Raw genomic sequence first — 21,647 nt, forward strand, 5'->3', positions numbered from 1 at the left:
CTGTTTCAAAGGAGCATCCCTTCGCTCTGAGGTTGTGCCCTCGAGTTCTAGTCTCTCCTACTAGTGAAAACACCCTCTCCACGTCCACTCTATTCAGGCCACTCAGTATTCTGTAAGTTTCAATTAGATTCCTTCTTTGACTATTGGCCCAGACTCCTCAACCGCTCCTCATGACAAACCCTTCATGCCTTGGATCATTCCTGTGAACCTTCTCTGGATCTCCTTCAAGACTAGCAGATCCAGTTTGGGTATGGGACCCAAAACTGCTCACAGTATTCCAAATGGGATCTGACCAGAGCCTTACACAGCCTCAGCAGTACAGACTTGCCCTTGTAAGCTAGCCTTCTGGAGATGAGTACTAACATTGAACTTGCCTTCCTAACAGCCAACTGAACCTGTATGTTAACCTTAAGAGAGTCCTGAATCAGGACTCCCAAGTCCCTTTGTGCTTCAGATTTCTGAAGACTTTCCCCATTCAGAAAATAGTCTATCCCCCTATTCTTCCTACTAAAGTGCATAACGTCACACTTTCCCACATTGTATTCCATCAACCACTTCTTTGCTCACTCTCCTAGCCTGTCCAAGTCATTCTGCAACACAATCTGTCCCTCTACATATCTTTGTATCATCCTCAAATTTAGCAACCATGCCCTCAGTTCCATCTTCCAAATCGTTATATAGTAAAAATTTGTGTTCCCAATACTGAGTCATGTGGAACACCACTAGTCACCAGTTGCCATTCTGAAAAGGACCCTCTTATCCCCATTCTCTGCCTTCTGTCTGTCAGTCAATCTTCCATCCATATCAGTACCTTGCCTCTAACACCATTGGCTCTTAGCTTATTTAGCAGCCTCCTGTATGGCACCTTGTCAAAGGCTTTCTGGAAACCCAAATAAATCACATCCATTGGCTCTCCTTTGCCTAACTTCTTTGTTACCTCCTCAAAGAATTCTAACAGGTTTGTCAGACATGACTCCCTTTGACAAAGCTGGTCAATGGCCATAAAGTAAATTTCAAATTAGGCACTGGAGCAGGAGTTTCAATTCTTTCAGACACAGATATACTCCAGCCATCAACCATAAAACTCCATGTTCCACGAGGCATTCAGCTGCAAGGTGGCAGAGTGGATTGCACTGCTACTTCAAAGAGCCAGCGTCCCAGGTTCAATTCCAGCCTCAGGTCACTGATTGTGTGGAATTTGCACATTGTCCCTGTGTCTATGTGGGTTTCATCTGCGTGCTCCAGTTTCCTCCCACAGTCCAAAGATTAGCCATGCTAAATTGACTCCAGCATCAGCAGGATTAGCAGGGTAAATGTGTGGGGTTGCAGAGATAAGGCCTGGGCTGGCTTGTATTTGGTGTAGACTGGATGGGCCAAATAGCCTCCTTCTGCACTGTAGGGATTCTATGAAGTCAAGGAATAGTTGGCTGTTAAACACCAGAACAAATGAAGAGAAATCACAGAATCTTCAAAGGTGTGGCCATCAGTGTTGGATTGCCAATCCACTTCTATTTAGTTTAGTTTATTTATTAGTGTCACAAGTCTTATATCAACACTGCAATGAAGTTACTGTGAGAATCTCCTAGCTTAGCGTTCTGGTACATTTACTGATCATGCACCAGAGCTCTACATTTTTCACAATGGTTTCCAAATAAAAAGAGTAAATATAGAGAGTAAATTTTACAAAAATGAATAATACTGACAAAAGAATCAGAGTACATTTTTATTTCATATTCCCAAAATGGCAAATTTATAAAATTAGAATGTTAGTTCTATATAAACTGTATGTTATTGAACGTAATTTCAAATACAAACTATAAATGATCAAGCACTGTCAATACACTGACATGAGCCATTTCCTGCCTGCCATGTTGTAGTTGTTGAACAGAGAGGAAGCAATAGAAGTGAGTGAGTGAGTCACTGGGTTGCTATTTCCTCATTTGGAAATCTTGTCATTGCCATTCCATAAATGGCAGCATAAGAAACCGGAAATTAGTGCAGCAGAAAAAGAAATCCCCTGAACCGACAACAATCTTCAGAGAGTGAAATACGATCTGAGACTCTCGCTGTTTGCCTGTGCTGTCTTTTAAGGGGAGAAGCTGCAGCGGGGAGCTGGTTCCCGGGGACATTAGCGAGTGGTGGAGCTCAGCGCTGCTCTGGGCAGTGAGGCACAGCAATGCAGGTCAGTAACCCCTGCCCTGGAGATTCATTTAACCGGGACGGAAAAGTTAACAACTGCATGTCTTATTGTCAATAATATGTGACAAATCCACTGCAGGTCTTACTGTGTAGCCACAATTAGACATGTTTCCGTTGACCCACGAGATAACTTTGGAGTCGCTCATTGGGCCTTTAAGACTGTATTAGATAAAAAACACAATTTGATTTCGCCATCGCGTGTCTCACTTCAAGAGATCAACTAATTCAAGTTTTAAATAAATATCTTCATATATTTGAAAACTACGTCTCCAACTATTAACACGGATTGACAGCACATTGTTGATCAGCAACGTAATAGAGTGTGATGCAAACCCTATTTCAATAAAGACAGTGTTCCTTATTTCTACTTTCTAATGGTGCACTCGGTTTGGTTGTTGTTTCCGGATATTAGTTTCCTTGGCTTTAAGTACATAAACGAAGTTAGCTGTTGGATGTATTTTCCTATGCTGATTTCGCAGAATAATACAAGGATGAGGTTTAACATTTGATTGTTCTGACGTTATTAGAGAATTGAATTACAGTATTACTAAAATAGTGGCTAAACTATATAACTTAGGTCATATCAATGCACTTTTAAACCCATGATCAAAGTATGCTGATGAATTTTATAAATTAGGAATAGAAATAGGAAATGATAGAAGTACATTAGCTTCTCGAGTATAGCATACCATTTCATTTGAGATTGTTGTCAGAATTAGAGATGAGAGAGACAAAATGAATGAAACAAAATCCCTGGGATTTTTTTTTGCTCATATATTAGATAGTGTTATTTTACAAATATTTGCATCTCGAGTTTAATTCTCTTGGTCGCCAGAAGCACAAAAAGACGTTGGGCTGAATTTCTGTCTCTGAGTCCTGACGTATTTCTGTTTCATAAACCTGAGCTGGGAGAATGGGCCTCTGAAGTTGGGATTTTCATTCAAGAGTAGGCGGGGTCTCTGGGAATTGGGCTAGGTGAATAGCCTACATACCCGTCTGCCCATCCCTATGGCCATTTATAGCCCTTATACTAACTCAGGTCAAACTATGTCCCCCCCCCTCCCCCCTGCCAACCAATCCAGCATGCTTTGCCCTTGTGTACACCATGCCAGCTCACCTAGTATTCACTGTAGACAGACTTCAAGAGCTGTGCTGAGATTAAAAAATACAGAGTTCTAAGTGTTTATTGTTGACTTTATTTTATTTTAATAAAATATTCTCATTCATAAAATTCCATTTACCACATTTACATTCCTTTAACTACATAATCCCTTATAAGAAGGAACATTTCATTCAAGTGCATAAACTCTTACTAAAAAATAGGAATGGAATCCATGGTCCCACTTCAAAGACTCTGTAAACACTTGAAACTGTCAATCAAACTGTGGAATGTCAAGCATCTTATTCTGATGATGCAAAGTAGTGAAATCAGTCATGCAGACCTAATCCAGTAATAGTAGCCTTCAGGCTTAAGTCAACAGAGTGAAACAACAAGCAATTTTTTTTGAAAATACTCTGTTCAAAGATTTAAAGATCAGGAGTTTTAAGTGCCTTGACAGCCTGATAATTTTCTTTGATGCTTCTGACTATTCCAATGAGTGTGGCGATTAATGAGCTTATACACTTTGCACACATTCGTACCTATTTTTAACAATCAAAAGAGGCACCTGACTCCCCCCCAAAGGTTTCCTAGGGCCATATCTAAAAGCTAAAAGGTTATCCCACCTCTCTAAAATACAGAGTTGTAAGTGTCTATTGCAGACTTTATTTTAATAAATAAAATACACTCATTCATAAAAATCCATTTACTACGTTTGACTACATCTTCAGTTATAAGAAGGAACATTTCATTCAAGTGCATAAACTTGTTTAAAAAAAGGAATAGAATTTATGGCCCCTCTTCAAAGACTCTGCAAGCACTTGGAACTGTCAGTCAAACTGTGGAATGTCAAGCATCTTACTTTGATAATGCTCCCACTAGATCCAACCTGCATTTGTTGTTTTTCCACACACGTGGGTCAACAAAATTAGACATGAATGGAGGGGTTTCCTCTGCAAAACGCACACGTACAAATTCTAATTTGGGACCATTCTCACCACCTCCCCACCCCCGCGTAAAAATGGCAGGTGCTATGTTTGGGTGTGGGGCTTCCAATTTCTGGTGTCATTCACTTTAGTTGTTGTGAAAATTCAGGCCATTGGCTAGCTGAACTGGGGACACCAGACATATTTCAAGCTTTTCTTTGAATAGATCCTTGTCAACACTGTGTCTATTGTAGGCTAATATAGGGATTAGTTGTTATGATTAGTCAATGGGTCCATCAGCATTGTGTCATGCAGCTGCCTGGATAATAGAACGCAAACTAGATGGACAGTGGTCATTTTGTTTGGTTTAATATTTCCCATTTCCCAACACGAATTCTCCAGCAAACTTAGTGCAGCATGCATTGACTATTTGACCATCAAACAAAATGGCTTTCTGATGGACAAGCTAGGACTTTGATACAGAAGATTATTTTTAATTGCCGTGTTTCAAGTTATTATCATAACTTGGGAGATTTGCTTTCAGAACAAATCTCAGTTGTTATTGGTCTGGTTGCACTCTTGTAGTGGACTGACAGTCTGGCCATATTTGTCCACTGCTGCAAAAAGCTGATCAAGTTTGCTGTGTGATTTTTAACTACTAAGTGTAGACTAACCTGGAATGTTAACTCATGGAAATCAAGTCCACTCCAGTAATTCCACATGAACCACCTAGCCCTAATCTTGCTCTATTACTCAGTCCTCGGGACCCACAATATTTTTCCAGTGACTATCTGATTATCTTTTAAAATAACTCATTGATTCTGGTTCAATAGTGGTTTGTGACAGAGAATCCCATGGCCTAGAAATTCATCAACATTATGCCCACAGTAACTATCAGGGGATAAATATTCAAACATCTGGGATTTTTTTTTTTCCCTGGCATCCAGGAAATGGATGGGCAACCTAATGGAGGTATTTAACATTAGATAGTTTGATAGCTTTCTCTTGTGAGGAAGTATAAAGTCGATGGTTATAAATACAAGATAATCACTAATAAATCCAAAAAGAAGTTGAGGAGAAATTCCCTTACCCAGAGTGATTAAAATGTAGCACTTGCTACTATGTAGCAGTGAATAGTGTAGTTTAAAAGGAACGGAGATGAGTTCACAAGGGAGATGGGAAGGGAAGGATACGCTAATAAGGTTAAGTGGGTGGGAGTAGGAGCATATAGAACATAAGGTACTGTCCTGACATAAACCAGTTGTGCCAAATGTGTTGAACATACAATGGTGGACTGCAAACTGCACTGAATCAGGAAGATTAAAATGACTCCCTACCCTAGGAAAGATAGTTGCACCTTTTTCTCTGAACAGAGCAAAGCAGGAGAAGTGAGTGCTAGACTTCCAGACTTTCAACATGTGAACTGAAAATAAGAGGCATCAAAGCAAGTGGCTGGCAGGAAGCATACTCAGTTTTTCACTGAATGTGGAACATCACATCGAAGTAAGTGGGGAGAAGAAGGTAAGATGTAAAGAAATCATGCCAGTCACCACAGCTTTAACCCTTCCCCTGCCAGTGATGGTCAGTACGTTTTTCCTCCGCCTTGGTACTGACCTCTTGTCCCAATTCTAGGCTACTTTTTCTTGCAACAAACAATTAGCAACATCATTGAGGTTTTCAAAGAATGTATTTGTCATGGTGGAATATTTCCACTTGCATTGGCAAAGTGGTGGGTGTAGGATGTGGAAAGTGCGTACTAAACAATCATAATGGTTTTTCTCTTTTTAATTTCAGGATCCAAATGCAGATACCGAATGGAATGATATTTTGCGGAAAAAGGGAATCCTCCCTCCTAAAGAGGATCCAAATGAGGCAGCAGAGGAAGAATTTATTCAGCATCAGAAATCAGTTGGTAAGTAAAGAGATTATGTTTATTTGTGAACATTATTGGCAAGGCCAGAACCTAGTTGTTCATCCCTAATTATTCTTGAAGACAGTGAGCTGCCTTCTTGAAGCACTGTAGTCTGTGTTTAGGGTACACATACAGTGCTGTTGGGAAGGAATTTTCCAGATTTTCAATGCAGAAACAGTTGAAAGAATGGCAATATAGTATTTAGTCTGGATAGTATGTGGCTTAAAGGAAAACTTGCAGGAGGTGGTGTTCCTATGTGTTTGATCCCTTTTCCTTTTAGTTGGTAGAGGAAGGAGGCTTTGCTAGTTGGTGCCTTGAATATGGTACACTTCACTGCCCTAATAAAAAAGGGAGTAGAGGTTGGAAGTGATGAATGGGATGCCCATCAAGTGGGCTGCTTTGTCCTGGATGTTGTCAAGCTTCTTGAGTGTTGGTGGATTTGTACTCGCCCAGACAAGTATGGAGTATTCCATCACATTCTTGACTTGTGCTTTGTAGGTGGTGGACAGGCTTTTGGGAGTCAGGAGGTGAGTTACTTACTGCAGGATTTCTAGCCTCTGACCTGTTCTTGAAGCCACAGTATTTGTTGACTGCTCCTATTTGAGTTGGGGGTCACTCCTAGGATGCAGACAGTAGGGGATTCAGCAATGGTAATGCCGCTACATGTCACGGGAAGATGGTTAGATTCTGTCTTTTTGAAGATAGACATTGCCTTGCTCTTGTGTAGGGTGAATGTTGTTCAGGCCTTGCAGCATATGGACACAGTTCTTTCATTATCTGAGTCGCAAATGGTGCTGAACATTGTGCAATCCTCAGTGAATATCCTCACTTCTGATTTTATGGTGGAAAGAAGATCATTGGTGAAGCAGCGAAAGGTGGTTGGACCTAGGATGTTATCTGAGGAACTCCTGCAGTGACGTCACAGGGAAGAGATGTTTGGCCTTCAACAACCACAGCCATCTTTCTTTGTGCTAGGTATCTCTGCACCCAATGGAGCGTTTGCTCACTTAATTGCCCTTGATTTAATTTTTCCTAGAGTTTCTTCATGCCATACTTGGTCAATTATTGCCTTGAGGTGCTGATCTCATTTTTGGAATTCAGCTTTTTTTGTCTGTGTTTGGACCAACAAGGTAATGAGGTCTGGAGCTGAGTGAATCTGGCAGAAGTTGAGCATCAGCAGGCAGACTGTTGTTGAGTAAATGCTGCTAGTTAGCACGATCAATTTTTGCTTTTGATTTGAGGGTAGACTGATGGGATGATAACCGGTCATTTGGATTTGTCCTACCTTTTGTAGGCTGAACATCCCTGAACAATTTTCCACACTCAGGTAGATGTCAGCGTTGTAGCCTGTGGAACAGCTAGGCCACAGCATGTTCTGAAGTGTACTATACCACAGCTGGGACGTGACCAGGGCCCATTTCCATAACCAATGCCACTAGCAGTTTCTTGATGTCATGTGGAGTGAAGAAAATTGGCTGAAGTCTGTCTGTGATGGTCTTCTGGCTGAAGATAGTTGGAAATATTTCAGCCTGGTCTTTTGCTCGGATATGTTGGATTACCCCATCACTGAGTTTGGGGATGTTTGGAGAGCCTCCTCTCCTGATTAGTTGTTCAGTTGCCTAGGGTGTGAACAGTTGGAGATTTAAAACTAGGTCACAAGTGAAGGGTTTAATTCAAACTTGCCTTATCATGATTTTTTTTTAAGTGTAGAGGGCCTTGGCTTTAGTATTTTAACATAAGAACATAAGAAATAGGGGCAGGAGTAGGCCATCTGGCCCTTCGAGCCTGCCCCGCCATTCAATAAGATCATGGCTGATCTGTCGTGGCTCAGTTCCACTTTCCCGCCCTCTCCCCATAACCCTTAATCCCCTCTCTTATCAAAAACCCATCAACCCGCTTCTTAAAAATATTTAGCGAGGCAGCCTCCACCACTTCAACGGGCAGAGAATTCCAGAGATTCACCACCCTTTGAGTGAAGAAGTTCCTCCTCAACTCCGTTCTAAACCGCCTCCCCTCTATCTTGAGGCTGTGCCCCCTAGTCCTACTGTCTTTTTTGAGCGGGAAGAGTCTTTCCACCTCTATCCTATCCATCCCATTCATCATCTTAGAATGCATTGTTTCAACATTCACGTGGACTGCACCCATCCCAAACAAAGAAGGTTGATAAATTTGTTTTTGAAAGTGTGTTTTACATATGTTTAAAGGCTCATGAAATATTGTGTGACTTTCGGATAATCGATCTACTTTTTCTGTCAGTTAAAACATATGAGGACATGACCTTGGAAGAGCTGGAAGAGAATGAGGATGAATTCAATGAAGAAGATGAAAGAGCCATTGAAATGTACAGGTAAAGAGTCTGAAGGTGTCGAAGAAAAGTTGGAAATGCAGGTGTTTGGTGGTTCAGCAAACTTGAACCACCAAGTTAGCATTAAAAACCATAACGGTCACCAGGGATCACCCTGTGGCTTAATTTATTTTTATTTTGATTTTTAGACCTCCATACTTGATCTGACTTTAAGTTCAAAATGCCAGGGCTGATGGATAATCGTTTGTGATCTGGGTTATAAATGATTATGCTGGCCCATGAAACAACTCTTCATTTTCTGAGGTTGTAGACTGCTTGAGTGTTCCCAGTTTATTTATGTTGGTTAAAATATCCCATTGCTATAATCTATTTACACCAATCTCTATCTTTGTGTGGATTTGTCTGTCCGTTTTACTTTTAAGTATCTATCTTCCTGATTTCTGTCTCTTTTTTGCTTAAAAATTGCCCAGATTTTGCTGTCTAAATAATGATGAGGCTAGTGGCATTCACATGTAAATGGCACAGCAACTTCAGGCAAGAGGCAGTGTGACGGTTAAATGGAAAAGCCCAGAGGTTTCTGATCAGGTTATGTTGACTGTTGAAACCTGTTTCATGGCCAATAAGTGTAGCTGGAGATAGACGTAAGTGGCATTTTGTCACAATTTCAACATTATTACTGGATTCGTGGATACAGTCTAAGCAGAATCTCAGAAACACTGACAGTTAATGTAATCACGTGCCGAACAAATTGCAATATTAAAGATACACTTAAAGATTTATGCACTCACACTAGTATATAACTAAATCACCCAAGAGAAACTGGTATTACCCTTTCTGAGGTAGCTGACCAGACCACTTGGATGTAAGAGTCATTCTCTTGCTTGTGGGGGGGTCGTCTTTGCAAACGTTAGTCTACTATTATTGCTGACAGTCCAATCCTTTTATACTCTTAAGCCTGAAAAATAGCTCGACTCAACTGCAAGCTGCTGACCGTTAGTTTAGGTGGTGCACAGACCATTGGTTGTTGGGTCACTGAGATCTCAGATGCCTGTTTTCCTTTGTTATCAGCTTGCGCTCTCAGTAACTTGCCATCAAAGTGTTTTTAAAGAATCTATGGGGTGAGGAGGCCAAGTCTAACTATCAGCAGTCACTATTAGATACCTTACTACAGCAAACCTTTCTCCATTATTATCATCTTACGCTAGACATAAGTGTGAAAAATTGATTTGGGATGGTTTTCCTTTACCTGGCTGAATTTTTGAAATTCAAAGTTGCAGGTTCTCTACTGTCAACTTCGCTCTCGTTTGGACAGAGGTTGATTAACTGGACTGGATTTAATAAAGGTGACAGGAATCTCAGCCACTGGCTGGAGAGCTGATAGTTTAGCTTATTTATTAGTGTCACAAGCAGCCCCTTGTCACCCCTTTTAGGGGTAAGGCTTGTCTAGTTAAGTGCCACTCATGTGGAAAGTAGCAGGCCCTCCCCAGAGTCAAAAACCCTGGGGTGGAATTCCTGCCCACTGTGAACTGCCAGCCAAATCAAAAGCTGGCCCCTCTAATGATTGGCAGCAACTGCTGAGGAGGCAGTGGCTGGTGCCAGTATGGTTACTGTCTTCCCAGGCTACAGGTGAGTGATAGCGGGAGGAAAGTCAAGGAGCAATGTTTGTGGAGGAGGATAGGAGGGGGTTGGCAGATGCCCAAGTCCCTTTAATCAGGCACTTGAAAGAGAGACCCCACCCCCCACCCCCTCACTTCAGGAGCCTGCAAGCAATCCCATTTAAGTTTGCTGGTCATCCTGTCCTCAAGGTAAGCACCCTGCCTACTGCTGGGTTAATATGCGGTCCTTAAGTGAGCATTAATTGCAAGATCCACCAGGGACTTAAGAACATAAAAAATAGGAGCAGGAGTAGGCCATCTAGCCCTTCGAGCCTGCCCCACCATTCAATAAGATCATGGCTGATCTGAAGTGGATCAGTTCCACTTTCCCGCTTTCTCCCCATAACCCTTAATTCCCTTTTCTGTCAAAAACCTATTATTTCTGCCAAAGTGGATAACCTCACACTTGCTAACATTGACTTAAATGAGGATGGAGATGGGGAGGCAGTGGGGTCCCCATCTTCTACTATTCCGCCTGATTAAATGTCCTCGTCCCACCAAACTCCCCGCGAGGGAGGACATCACATTCCACTCGGTGTCATCTCCTGACAAATGCAGATTTCACATCTGAACTGAATAGGATGTGTAGTCCTGATATTAAGTATTAGATTTGTTTAGTAGCATTCAAATGATTATTTTCTACTACTACAATTATGATTGATTGACTGACTCTAGTTTAATGTTATCCAGACAGCAAAGACTAGCCGAATGGAAGGCATCCCAGATGAAGAAAATGTTTGGAGACGTTTTGGAGATCTCTGGGCCAGATTATGTGCAGGAGGTGACTAAAGCTGGCGAGGGTCTATGGGTAATACTGCACCTATACAAGCAAGGGTAATTTGTATATCTGTTTAATACACTTGTGTTCTACAATGAATCCTAAATACTTATGTCATACTTAATGATTGCCTCACATTCCATTTTGTTGAAATGCTTTCCTTATTAAAGGAGGGTAATAATACAGAGAATTTCCTCTTCAGTCCTCTGATATAATTCCTATGGTCTGAACATTATAGAAACCTGTACCCAAACTTGCAATGAGTATTTCCCTCTGCTAAGCACGAAGGACATGGCTAATGACACTATTATGTCATTGGAAGGGAAACTATTTATTTATAATTTCTTCTGAGACTGTATTATTTCCAACTGGCACCAGTAAATGTTGCAGGTATTTGAACTTCATAACATTTCAGATTGCACCAACACTGCAGCACAGTTTGTTCTTATTGGAATTTAGTGGATTTAAGTTTTTTAAAAGTTGCCTCGTCCTAAATAAATGCATAAGATTTTTAACTCACACCTTTAATTTCATATATAAGGACTTTAAGCATAGGCTTACTATTTATTGTGCATTTGTGTAATTTTGTAATTATTTGTCTGTTATTTGTATGTACCAGGATACCTCTTTGTGCCTTGATAAATCAACATCTGTGTGAACTAGCAAGGATGTTCCCAGAGACTAAATTTGTTAAAGCCATATCCACGACCTGTATACCCAACTACCCTGACAGGAACCTCCCAACAATATTTGTTTATCGTGATGGTGACATCAAGGCACAGTATGTTGGACCATTAGTATTTGGAGGCATGAATTTAACAAAAGATGGTAAGTGAGAGAATTATCAAATTTAATGTCTAGACATCTGTAATAATCAACTTATAATATCAAACCTTTAGGATTTTTCAATTTAATGACTTTATTCAAATAGGTGATGTATGAACTCTTATGTTCTCTCAAGCCATGTAGGTTAATGGCTATTTTGGTCTCCCATTTTTTGCCTTTTTATGTGTAATTCAGAAAACAAGAGCATATTAAATGTTACATATTTTTGTATATTTTAATTTTATAATTCCCAGCCTGCATTTTTTTTTATTCATTCATGGGATGAGAACAAACTGGTTGGGCCAGCATTTATTGCCCATCCATGATGCAATTAAGAGTCAACCACATTGCTGTGGATGTAGAATTACATGTAGAAATTTGAAAATAGGAGCAGGAGTAGGGCATTTAGCCCTTTGAGCCTCATCCTCATCCTCCACCATTTCCCCCACCCCACCACCATCTGCAGCCCTTGTCTCTTGATTTTTTTGTTGCCCACAGAGGTATTGCCCTGTTCACACTGCCCTATGTCTGGTGGGCATTGGCAAAGTTCCTCCATGGGCATTGGCACTTCTGCCCTTGGGCAGTGCCAGGGGGCCAAGCTGGCACTGCCAATGTGTCAATGCCTAGAGGGCCCTCCAATTGGCCCCCTCTTCACTCCCAGCGGGATCGGGCCATTAGCTCCCTGCAAGGTGGTGGGTATTCTAAACCCTGCTGGAGAGACATTAGCGGGCCCGGAGACTTGCATACGTAATGCAGCTCTGCACCTATTTCTAGCATGGAGCTGACGACACTGGAAATCTGGCGCTGAGGGATGGACTCGGGGCTAATCATGCTAATACGGCCATGCTAAAATTTCCCAAACTGCCTGCTACACTAAAAAATTAGCATAAGCGGGATGGGAGAATCGCCCCCACAGTGTTTTGCTCCCAGCTGCTCTTGTTGGTAGTAAATTCCATAGGCTTACCACTTGCTGGACAAAGAAAGTTCTCCTCATCTCGCTCCTAAAAAATTTATCCCTTTATCCTTAGATTATGACCCTTGGTTCTGAACACCCCCACCATCGGGAACATCCATCCTGCATCTACCCTGTCTAATCCTGTTAGAATTTTATCGGTTCCTATGAGATCCCTTCTCATTCTTCTGAACTTCAGCAAATATAATCCTAACCAATTTGAACTCTCTTTGTATGTTAGATCTGCTGTACCAGGAATCCGTCTGGTAAATCTTTGCATTCCCCCTTTAGCAAGAACATACTCAGATTAGGAGACCAAAACTGCACGTAATATTCCAGGTGTGGCCTCACTAGGGCCCTGTATATAATTGCAGCAAAACATCCTACACTCAAATCCTCTTGCTATAAAGACTAACGTACCATTTGCCTTCTTTAATGCCTGTTGCACCTGCATGCTTACCTTCAGCAACTGGTATTTGAGGACAACTAAGTCTCATTACATACTTACCTCTCTTAATTTATTATAACCATTCAGATAACCTGGCTTCCTGTTTTTACTATCAAAGTAATCTCACATTTATTCACATTATACTGCATCTGTCAGGCATTTACCTATTCACTCAGCTTGTCCTAATCACACTGAAACATCTCTGCATCCTCAGCTCACGCTCCCACTCAGCTTTGTGTAATTTGCATATTTGGAGATATTGCATTTAGTTCCCTCATCTAAATCATATTGTGAATAGCTAGGGTCCTAGCACCAATCCCTGTGGTACCCCACTAGTCAATGCCTGCCATTTGGACAATGACCTCTTTATTGCTATTCTTCTGTTTTCTGTCTGCCAACCGGTTTTCTATCCATCTCTACACACTACCCCCAATCTCATGCACTTTAATATTGTACGCCAATCTCTTTTATGTGGAACTTCTGTCGAAAGCCTTTTGAAAATTCAAATAAACTGTATCCACTGACTCCTCCTCAACATGTCTACGAGTTACACCCTCAAAGAATTCCAGTATATTTGTCAAGTATGATTTCCCTTTTGTAAATCCATGTCCTCTCTATCTGATTCTACTGCTGTTTACCAAGTGCTCTGCTATAAAACCTTTTGATAATTGTAGAATTACTTCCACTACTGATGTCAGGCTGACTGGTCTATAATTCCCTTTTTCTCTATCTCCCTTTTTAAATAATGGATTACGTTAGCTACCATCCAATCTGTTAGAATTGTTCCAGAGTCTACAGAATCTTGGGTGACCATCCACTATTTCTAGAGCCGCTTCCTTCAGTACTCTGGGCATATCAGGTCCTGGGGATTTATTGGCCCTCAATCCCATCAATTTCCCCAACACCATTTGTTTACTAATACTGATTTCCTTCACTTCCCTAATCCCTGTGTTCCCCAACATTACTGATACGTTAGTTTTGACCTCCTTTGTGAAGACAGGACCAAAGTATGTATCTAGTTCGTCAGCTATTTCCTTTTTCCCCACTATAATTCCCTCTGTTCCTGCCTGTAGGGGACCTACATTTGTCTTGTTCAATCTTTTTCTCTTCACATGCCTATAGAAACCTTTATAATCGGTTGTTATATTCTGCACAAGCTTACTCTTCTACATTATTTTCCCTTTTGTAATCAATCCCTTGGTTCTCCTTTTGCTGAATTTTAAACTGCTGCCAGTCCTCAGGTCTGTCGTTTTCTTCTGGCCAATTTGTATGCCTCTTTCTGGATCTCTAATTTCCCTTCTAAGCCATGGTTTGGCCATCTTTCCTGGTTTACTTTTGCATCAGACAGAAATAAACAGTTGTTGCAGTTCACCCATGCACTCTTTTTGAAATTCTTGCCTATCCACTGTCATTCCTTTAAGTAGTGTTTCCCAATGCATCACAGCCAATTCGTGCCTCGTACCATTGTAGTTCACCAGACTAGGTAAGGACAACAGATTCCTTTCCCTAAAGGATATTGTTGAACCAGATGGGTTTTTATGATGATCACAATGGTTTTATGGTCATCATTAAACTTTTAATTGAATTCAATTTTCACCATCTGCCATGGTAGGATTTTCCATGTCCCCAGAGCATTACCCTGGGTCTCAATCCAGTGAGAATACCTCTGTGCCACTGCCTCCCTTGTGCATTCCCTTATTCAGCTGCTACTGACCATTCTCCAACTTTATTTAGAAAAAGAATGTACTTTTAACAACTTCGTTTCAGAAGTTGATATGAATTACAAGGAGTAAGGATACCAATTGTGACCCATGAGGTACATCAGTGAGCACTTTGCATTCTCACTAATGTAATTCCTGTACAAAGGTACGTGATAGTTTTCATCCTTCAGATGCTTAATCCCATCATTTTTTATACTGGATGAATTGCTTTTGTGCTTCAACTTCATTTAAATTAACATATGTATTATTGCCAGGAGATTAATTATTTGTCCATTTACTAACTCCGGACTTTGCAGTTTAACAATGGATCTGACTTTTTTTTATCATGAGAGATTTATTCATTTCCTTATTTTCTTGTGAGATTGAGTATGTAATTTAATGACTAAATTACAGGCTGGGGGAATTCCATCTCTAATTAATGGAGCAGTAAGCTATTAGTGCAGTCACATTATGTTTTCAGATATGCACAAGAGTGAGATGATGTAGTTCATAAATTGAGATTTGACTTGCAAACATTAATCTGTAATTTTAACCACTCCCCATTGCATAGTTCAATGTTTATTAGTATGTGTGATGCATTACTTCTCCTGCACAGTACTTGATAATAAAGTATAAAATATTAGTAGTAAGCTTTTTTTTCAGTGAATCCAAATAGTGAGCCATTTTTTCACTTGCTCATGCTTTTTGACAGATTTTAGTCAGCATTGAGTTATGTTCAAATAAATCAATGTTTTCTATACTGTTATAAGCACAACACTTCACTGAATCCATGCAGACATTTTTTCACTGTCTCATTGGGGAGCTGGTACTCTTGAACTTGTTAAATTTTCCATTGCTTCTGAGCCAGAATATTTGTGGAAAATTAAACAATTAGATTTTTTATTTTGTTGAAATGTACTTCAGAAAATTCAAACACTTGTGGATCTCTCAGCAGTGACTGTCCTCAGTTATTAAAATAAGAATATGATATTATGTAATACATGTATATAACTCTGATGCTAATACAAAATTGTGCATACAATCTTGCATCAGACTTCAAATAAAAGGTCTTTACCTGCTTGTCTGAATGTAAATAATCCAATGACAGTATTTGAAGAGCAGCATAGAAATTAACTCTGTGCCTTTATGAACATTTACACTAACCAATCAATCTGTATTGATCTCATTGCTGTTTGTGGAATTTTGCAATGCATAAATTGGCTGCTTTGTTTATTTACATTATAGAATTGACTCTACCTCAAAATATTTTATTCACTGGGAAGCATTTTGGGTTGTATGAAAGGTGCCACATAAGAAAAGCTTGTTCATTCTTCCAGAAAATATTTTGCTTATCTAACATGTGATGAGTATGACTGCCTCCTGTATACTTTTCTGGCTCTTTCCCTTTCTAAAAATGTTTGTCCTATACCCTTACAGTTAGTATTGTGTTTCAGATAGGTGATTTCTCATGGGTAAGCATTTGCAATTGCTGTATGTATTCTTTAAAGCCTCTTGAAATTGAGGACTGCTATTTACCCTGACAGCATGGGTCTGAGATGACCTGGCCCTGTTGTCAGGTCATCACCTCTGCAATTGTACAAGCAATTTGAGGCGTTGTGGCTTGTTTGTACATCTGGGAAGATCCAGAAAGAACTTACCATCTCCACACACATTGTTCAAGTTTTTTTTTATAATAGTGATCCTCCTACCAGGCAGCAGGTTAGTTAAAATGATAACTACCTTTTGCATGCCTCTTCCTGGAACTCAGTACTCTACATGGACTTTTTGTCTTCCAAAACTGTAATTCATGATGTCCTTTTAAGCTCTGCAAGCCTTTTAATTCTTCAATAGCATCAGGTTCCCCCCGCCCACCATTACCAGGCAAGCTCTTGATCTGTTGATGAGGCTGATAGAATTTATTACCTTGTGAGATTAGGCATGCTTGAAGATCTAGGCTAATGTGTTCATTCAGATTTGTATCTGACTACATGATTGGAGTTTCAGCAGCTAGCAAATAATGCTGATGTGAATTTAGTGCCTTTTAACTTTTGTCATTTGCTTCAACACGTGACTCATGTAAGCTTTAATCTCCTTTATAATGTGTAATATATTTTACTGTACAGTGCATACCATTCATGACAATCTACATATTTAACATTAACTAAATTTGGGAAATAACTCACTTGCAAATCAGTTAGCTCTTCTGTAACTAACCAATGAGACTAATTTATGCTGGGAAACAGCACAATTGGGGCAGGGGAGAGAAACCATAAGTAGGGTGCTAAGCAGAAGTTTAGGTGGCAAGGCACAACTGGCATTTTAAAATAAAAGCAAAATACTGCAGATGCTGGAAATCTGAACTAAAATAAAACAGCAAGTGGGGAAAAACTCAGCATCTATAGAGAGAAGCAGAGTTAACATTTCAGGTTGATGATTCTTTGAGGTGCTAAACTTAGTAAGTCCTCCAAAATCTTAATATATGGTAGATCTCTAGGTGTGTGTCTCCTTTTCCCAAAGATTTACACTATGGGTTAAAAGTAAGCAAGATTTTATCACTAATCTGTGTTCTTAATATTAGTTTTACATTTTCAGTTCGTTAAAACATTAAGGAGATAGCTCAAGTTAACATCAAAATGATTTCAGCAGTTTAGTCAGTTTCTGCTGCTGCTTTGTTCTTCATTGATGTGAACTGTTGGTTTGATTCACTCCTACTTTAATCAATTAGTTGACTCATAATTAGATAACAATTAACTTGCCAAAAGTGATACCTCAGGAACCAGACTTTCAGATGGATAACTTTTTTGAAGAGTGGGGTCACCTGATGCTTCACTAAACAAGTGACTGCATACTTGTACATTCAGCAGAATGTTCTGGCCCTTCTTGCCAGCAGGATTTTCCGGTCCCATTAATGTGAATCCCCACTGTGCGATCCCCAGCAACAGGAAGGGTGAGCCATGAAAAATGCCATAGACTTTGGCAGGATTAAGGGATCCTGCCAGTGGCCAGAGGAAAGCTGCATCTGCCATGGGAAAACCCACCGCAGAGGGGCTGGAAAATTCTGTCAGTAGAGTATACAATACAATACTGCTCCAGTAATTTGTGTGTGCATACTGTTGAAATTGCTAACACTAGACAGTTAACCGACAGATTGTCTTTATTTTCCTTGCTAGCAAGGGGAGTCTGTCTTGACACAATGGATCAGAGATACCATTCCGACGGATAAAGAAAATCTTCCTGGTTTATACAGTTCTGCAGCTCACAGTCAGTTGGGCAGAATCCAATCAAAAGCGTTACAAATGACATACTTTATGTATTGATCCAATAGAAAAAATACTGAACCACTCTGATTTATGAGATCACGATACCTCGTGGGTACCCCAATATATCAAGCCTAAGTCTGTCCTCTAGTCTCTTAGTCAGACATCATGTATCTATTTTTGATAGGAGCCTCATAAAGCATCCTCACTAAAACAGTCTCAAATGGAATCCTTTAATTGATAAAGCCATTAGTATTTTATAGCCTTGTCAGTGAAGTTGACAGAATCTCTAAGGGATGTGGTCAACTCAGCTTGCCTTCAGGATATTTCCCAATTATAGTCCTGATAAGTTTTGTTTATTGCCAACGTAATGAAACACACATTTATATTGCTTATCAATTCAATGAGCTTTTTATCACTACCTACAGTTTCCAGGAGTATCATTATGTTACCATTAATTCTTGTCAGTTCCCACTAAGTCCCCTACCATAATTCTTTGGCTAAGACATTAATATATTTCTGTCTCTGTTTTGATTAGAAAGTGTGAAGGCAGCGACATTAAAACTTATTCTTGTATCATGTTGTTTCTGATAAGGTGTCTGGTGAGGCAATTAAGCCTCCTTTTATGGCCTTGTGATTCCAACAGTCGGATGCTTTAAAGGAATGTATCTAATGAGTGTTTGGTATCAAAGGGGCACTCTGTAACTGTGCAACTAAGTTTCTTTGTTTAATTTCTAAAATGTATAGAAGGTATATTTATATGTGTGGACTAATTAAAGGTATTACATGTACCTTTAAAGCTACGAAGTATTTAAAATACCTCATTATAATTCCTAGCAAACTTGCTGCCCATTGATAGTGAATTCTGCATCTAAGTTGATCAAACAAAAACCTTAGCAGAGGCTGCCAACCTTAGGAGCCCTTTTCTTTTCTATCAATCTACAATACATACATTGTTACGTAGTCTTCCCATATCTTGCTAGTGTACGTATCTGCAATTAAAGCTGTCCTTATGATAATGAAAGAGCAGAAACATTTTTGCACATTTTGAATTTAATGATGATTCCATTTTGTCTTTCTGCCTTCTTGCTTCATTTCCCTTGAAGAACTGGAATGGAAGCTGTCCGAATCTGGTGCAGTCAAAACTGAACTGGAGGAAAACCCAAGAAGACAGATTGAAGATCAATTGATGTCATCTATCAGGACTAGTGCTCCATCAAAGAGGAGCAGTGATTCTGAAGAAGATTAGTTATTTAAATATGGCAGGGTAAAAATTTCCCCTGGGTGCTGTAAACAATTCCAGTGCAAATTGCGCCTATTTTGAAAAGATCCCCCCTTGTAAGTTTCTGCTCACTCCATTTGTATATCACTGAACACAAATTTGCCATGAACAGCACAATTGGTCAACATCTAAAACACTAAAATTAGGTTACCTTAAAAACGTTCCTTGAAAGTGATAATTCGGTACAGTTTGTTTAATACATGTGAAAATAAGTTAATCATACATGTCAACATTTTAAATCACAGTATCAGTCCACATGGAGTGAATTTTTTTTAATTAATAAATGACTTGATACAAAAGTATATTCCCGTTAGGTTGGGTTTACAGTAATAAAATCTTTCAAACATACCAATTGATGTCCTTGAATTCAAATTCCAACTTAGTTTTTGGTTCCTGTTTGAAAGTCTACAACCAAGTGCAATTAGAATAAATTGTCAGTGGGGTCATTGCAAGTGTTGTAGGTTGGACCTGCTTCTGATGTGATATTTAAATTTAATGCAAAGTAGAAACTCTTTGTATTGACCCAGGTTTTGCGCCAATAATTCCAATATCAGGGAATTGTGTGAAGATTCCAGTGCAATTAAATGAAAACTCCAGATCAGTGTGGTATTGTGCATAGAAACAGTGGAAAGAATTCAAATTCTGAATAACCACTCTATTTTCAGTTTAATTTTTGTTTTGACATTGTATCTGTAATAAAGAGCCTTAATAATTAAAGAAAAATTATAGCTGCCCACTGGAAACCATAACATTTTTATAGAGGCTGTAAATATTGGCAGTAATATTTAATTTTGTACTTTTTGGAGTAAGTAATAAAGTTAAATATGCTGATGTGTTTAGGTGAATTTCAAGGCATTGACCAACAGAATAGTGTTGGATTTTGAGTAGATCTGTAGCTGGTGATTGGCTTTTACAGTTTTTCTTTGAATGCAGTCATGTATTTAAAATCATTCTTTCGGAGCTCTTAATCAACTTTCAATCCTGATTCTCCATTTCATGGGTAAGTTTGGATAAGTTCCTTCTGTACCATTGATGTCATCTGAATATAGCAAGACTCTGAAGTGAAATTTGCATACCATTAGTGTTAAACAGGTTTTAACAGTTGCATCTTGTTTCAACTTGCCCCTTTCAATTACATGCAATATTATGTAAAGAAAAATGTGATACTCCATTTCCTTCATCCTCAATATTCAAAAATATTGAAAAAAATTTTTTTGAAAATATTATTTTCAAAATATTAAATCAATATTTTTGATTCCTTTATCAAAAATAAAGGCTGGAATTTTCCGACTATTCATGCTGGCTGGGTCTTCTGGTTTCCCATTGGCGTAGGGTGGAGTGAATGGGAAATTCCATCGAGAGTGGTGGGACCAGAAGATCAGGCCAACAGCGGGATGCCTCCCACCATAAGAAACATGCCACAGGAAGGCCAAAGAATCCTGGAACAATCCAAAAGCAGATCAACTCCAATTTTGTTGCTAATCTGTAGGCGAGCCATACAGACTTGAGGTTTAATGCCCAGTATGTTCCAAGCTGTCTAATTTTGCTTCTGGCAGCCATGGTAGCGCTACAGCCTTGGGCAAGTAAGTGGAAAACATGACATAACTGTTGCTGTTGGTTGCAATCAAATGATTCCTGTAGAAGTGCCTGTTTTCTTCCTATTGGGCAATTATTATGTTGCTTTCTTAGCCCATCCTGCTTAGGCAATTGTAAAATTGTCTGTCAGTACTTACTGTTGAGGTTGACACATTTTAATATTGCCTACTTGGGCAAGTACTACAGAGTTCTTGTGGAACTAAACTCAGCATGAATTCAATATCTACAGGAAAGGAAGAGGAGAAACACTGTCAAAAATAACAGGAAAAACTCTTGCACACATTGGTTTAGCTGCAGTCTCGTCATGTTAAATATGCCTAAGATGATTGGCTATTTTTCATGTGAGAACCCTAAATCAGCAGGAATGCTGCCAACCTCAGTGGAATCACCAACATCTACTGTATAAGACCCATCCAGGAGTTACTGGATAGGTGGGGTAGGGGAGATTGTGATTCTTGCTCATGTTTGAGTACAAGAGTAATTTTGTCAGTCTCATTCTCACTCCTAACCTGAGGAAGGGAGAAAAATAGTTCTCTGTGACTAACGGGAGGTTGTGCGTTTCTCTACCATTGAAACCCAAGGGTTTGAGTATTGATTTAATGGCAAAGCAACAACACCTCACCCATCCACTCACACTCTTTAGTCACAGCATGGGCCAATTTACAAGCAATTACTTATTTTTAATTGTCTTAACTTGGATTAATTGTCACTCT

At 39.6% G+C, this 21,647-nt stretch overlaps 1 protein-coding gene across 1 annotated transcript; it reads left to right on the plus strand.

Moving 5' to 3' along the window:
* Positions 1–1,973: 1,973 nt before the first annotated feature.
* On the plus strand, positions 1,974–20,169 carry pdcl3 (phosducin-like 3). The gene is made up of 6 exons (XM_080197130.1): positions 1,974–2,182; positions 6,019–6,136; positions 8,393–8,483; positions 10,787–10,930; positions 11,494–11,702; positions 19,163–20,169. Exons 1-6 carry the CDS (start codon positions 2,177–2,179, stop codon positions 19,303–19,305), a joined length of 711 nt encoding a protein of 236 aa, XP_080053256.1. The 5' UTR covers positions 1,974–2,176; the 3' UTR covers positions 19,306–20,169.
* Positions 20,170–21,647: the final 1,478 nt, after the last annotated feature.

This window comes from Carcharhinus amblyrhynchos, chromosome 10 (genome assembly GCF_965287045.1).
Source record: "Carcharhinus amblyrhynchos chromosome 10, sCarAmb.v2.hapA, whole genome shotgun sequence".
NCBI classification, from domain to species: Eukaryota; Metazoa; Chordata; class Chondrichthyes; order Carcharhiniformes; family Carcharhinidae; genus Carcharhinus; species Carcharhinus amblyrhynchos.

Bases quoted from the DNA above. Each gene is read 5' to 3' on its own strand.
- pdcl3 (XM_080197130.1), top strand. The intron at 6,137-8,392 runs GTAAGTAAAGAG...TTTTTCTGTCAG, and splicing joins TCAGCATCAGAAATCAGTTG to TTAAAACATATGAGGACATG. The intron at 8,484-10,786 runs GTAAAGAGTCTG...AATGTTATCCAG, and splicing joins AGAGCCATTGAAATGTACAG to ACAGCAAAGACTAGCCGAAT.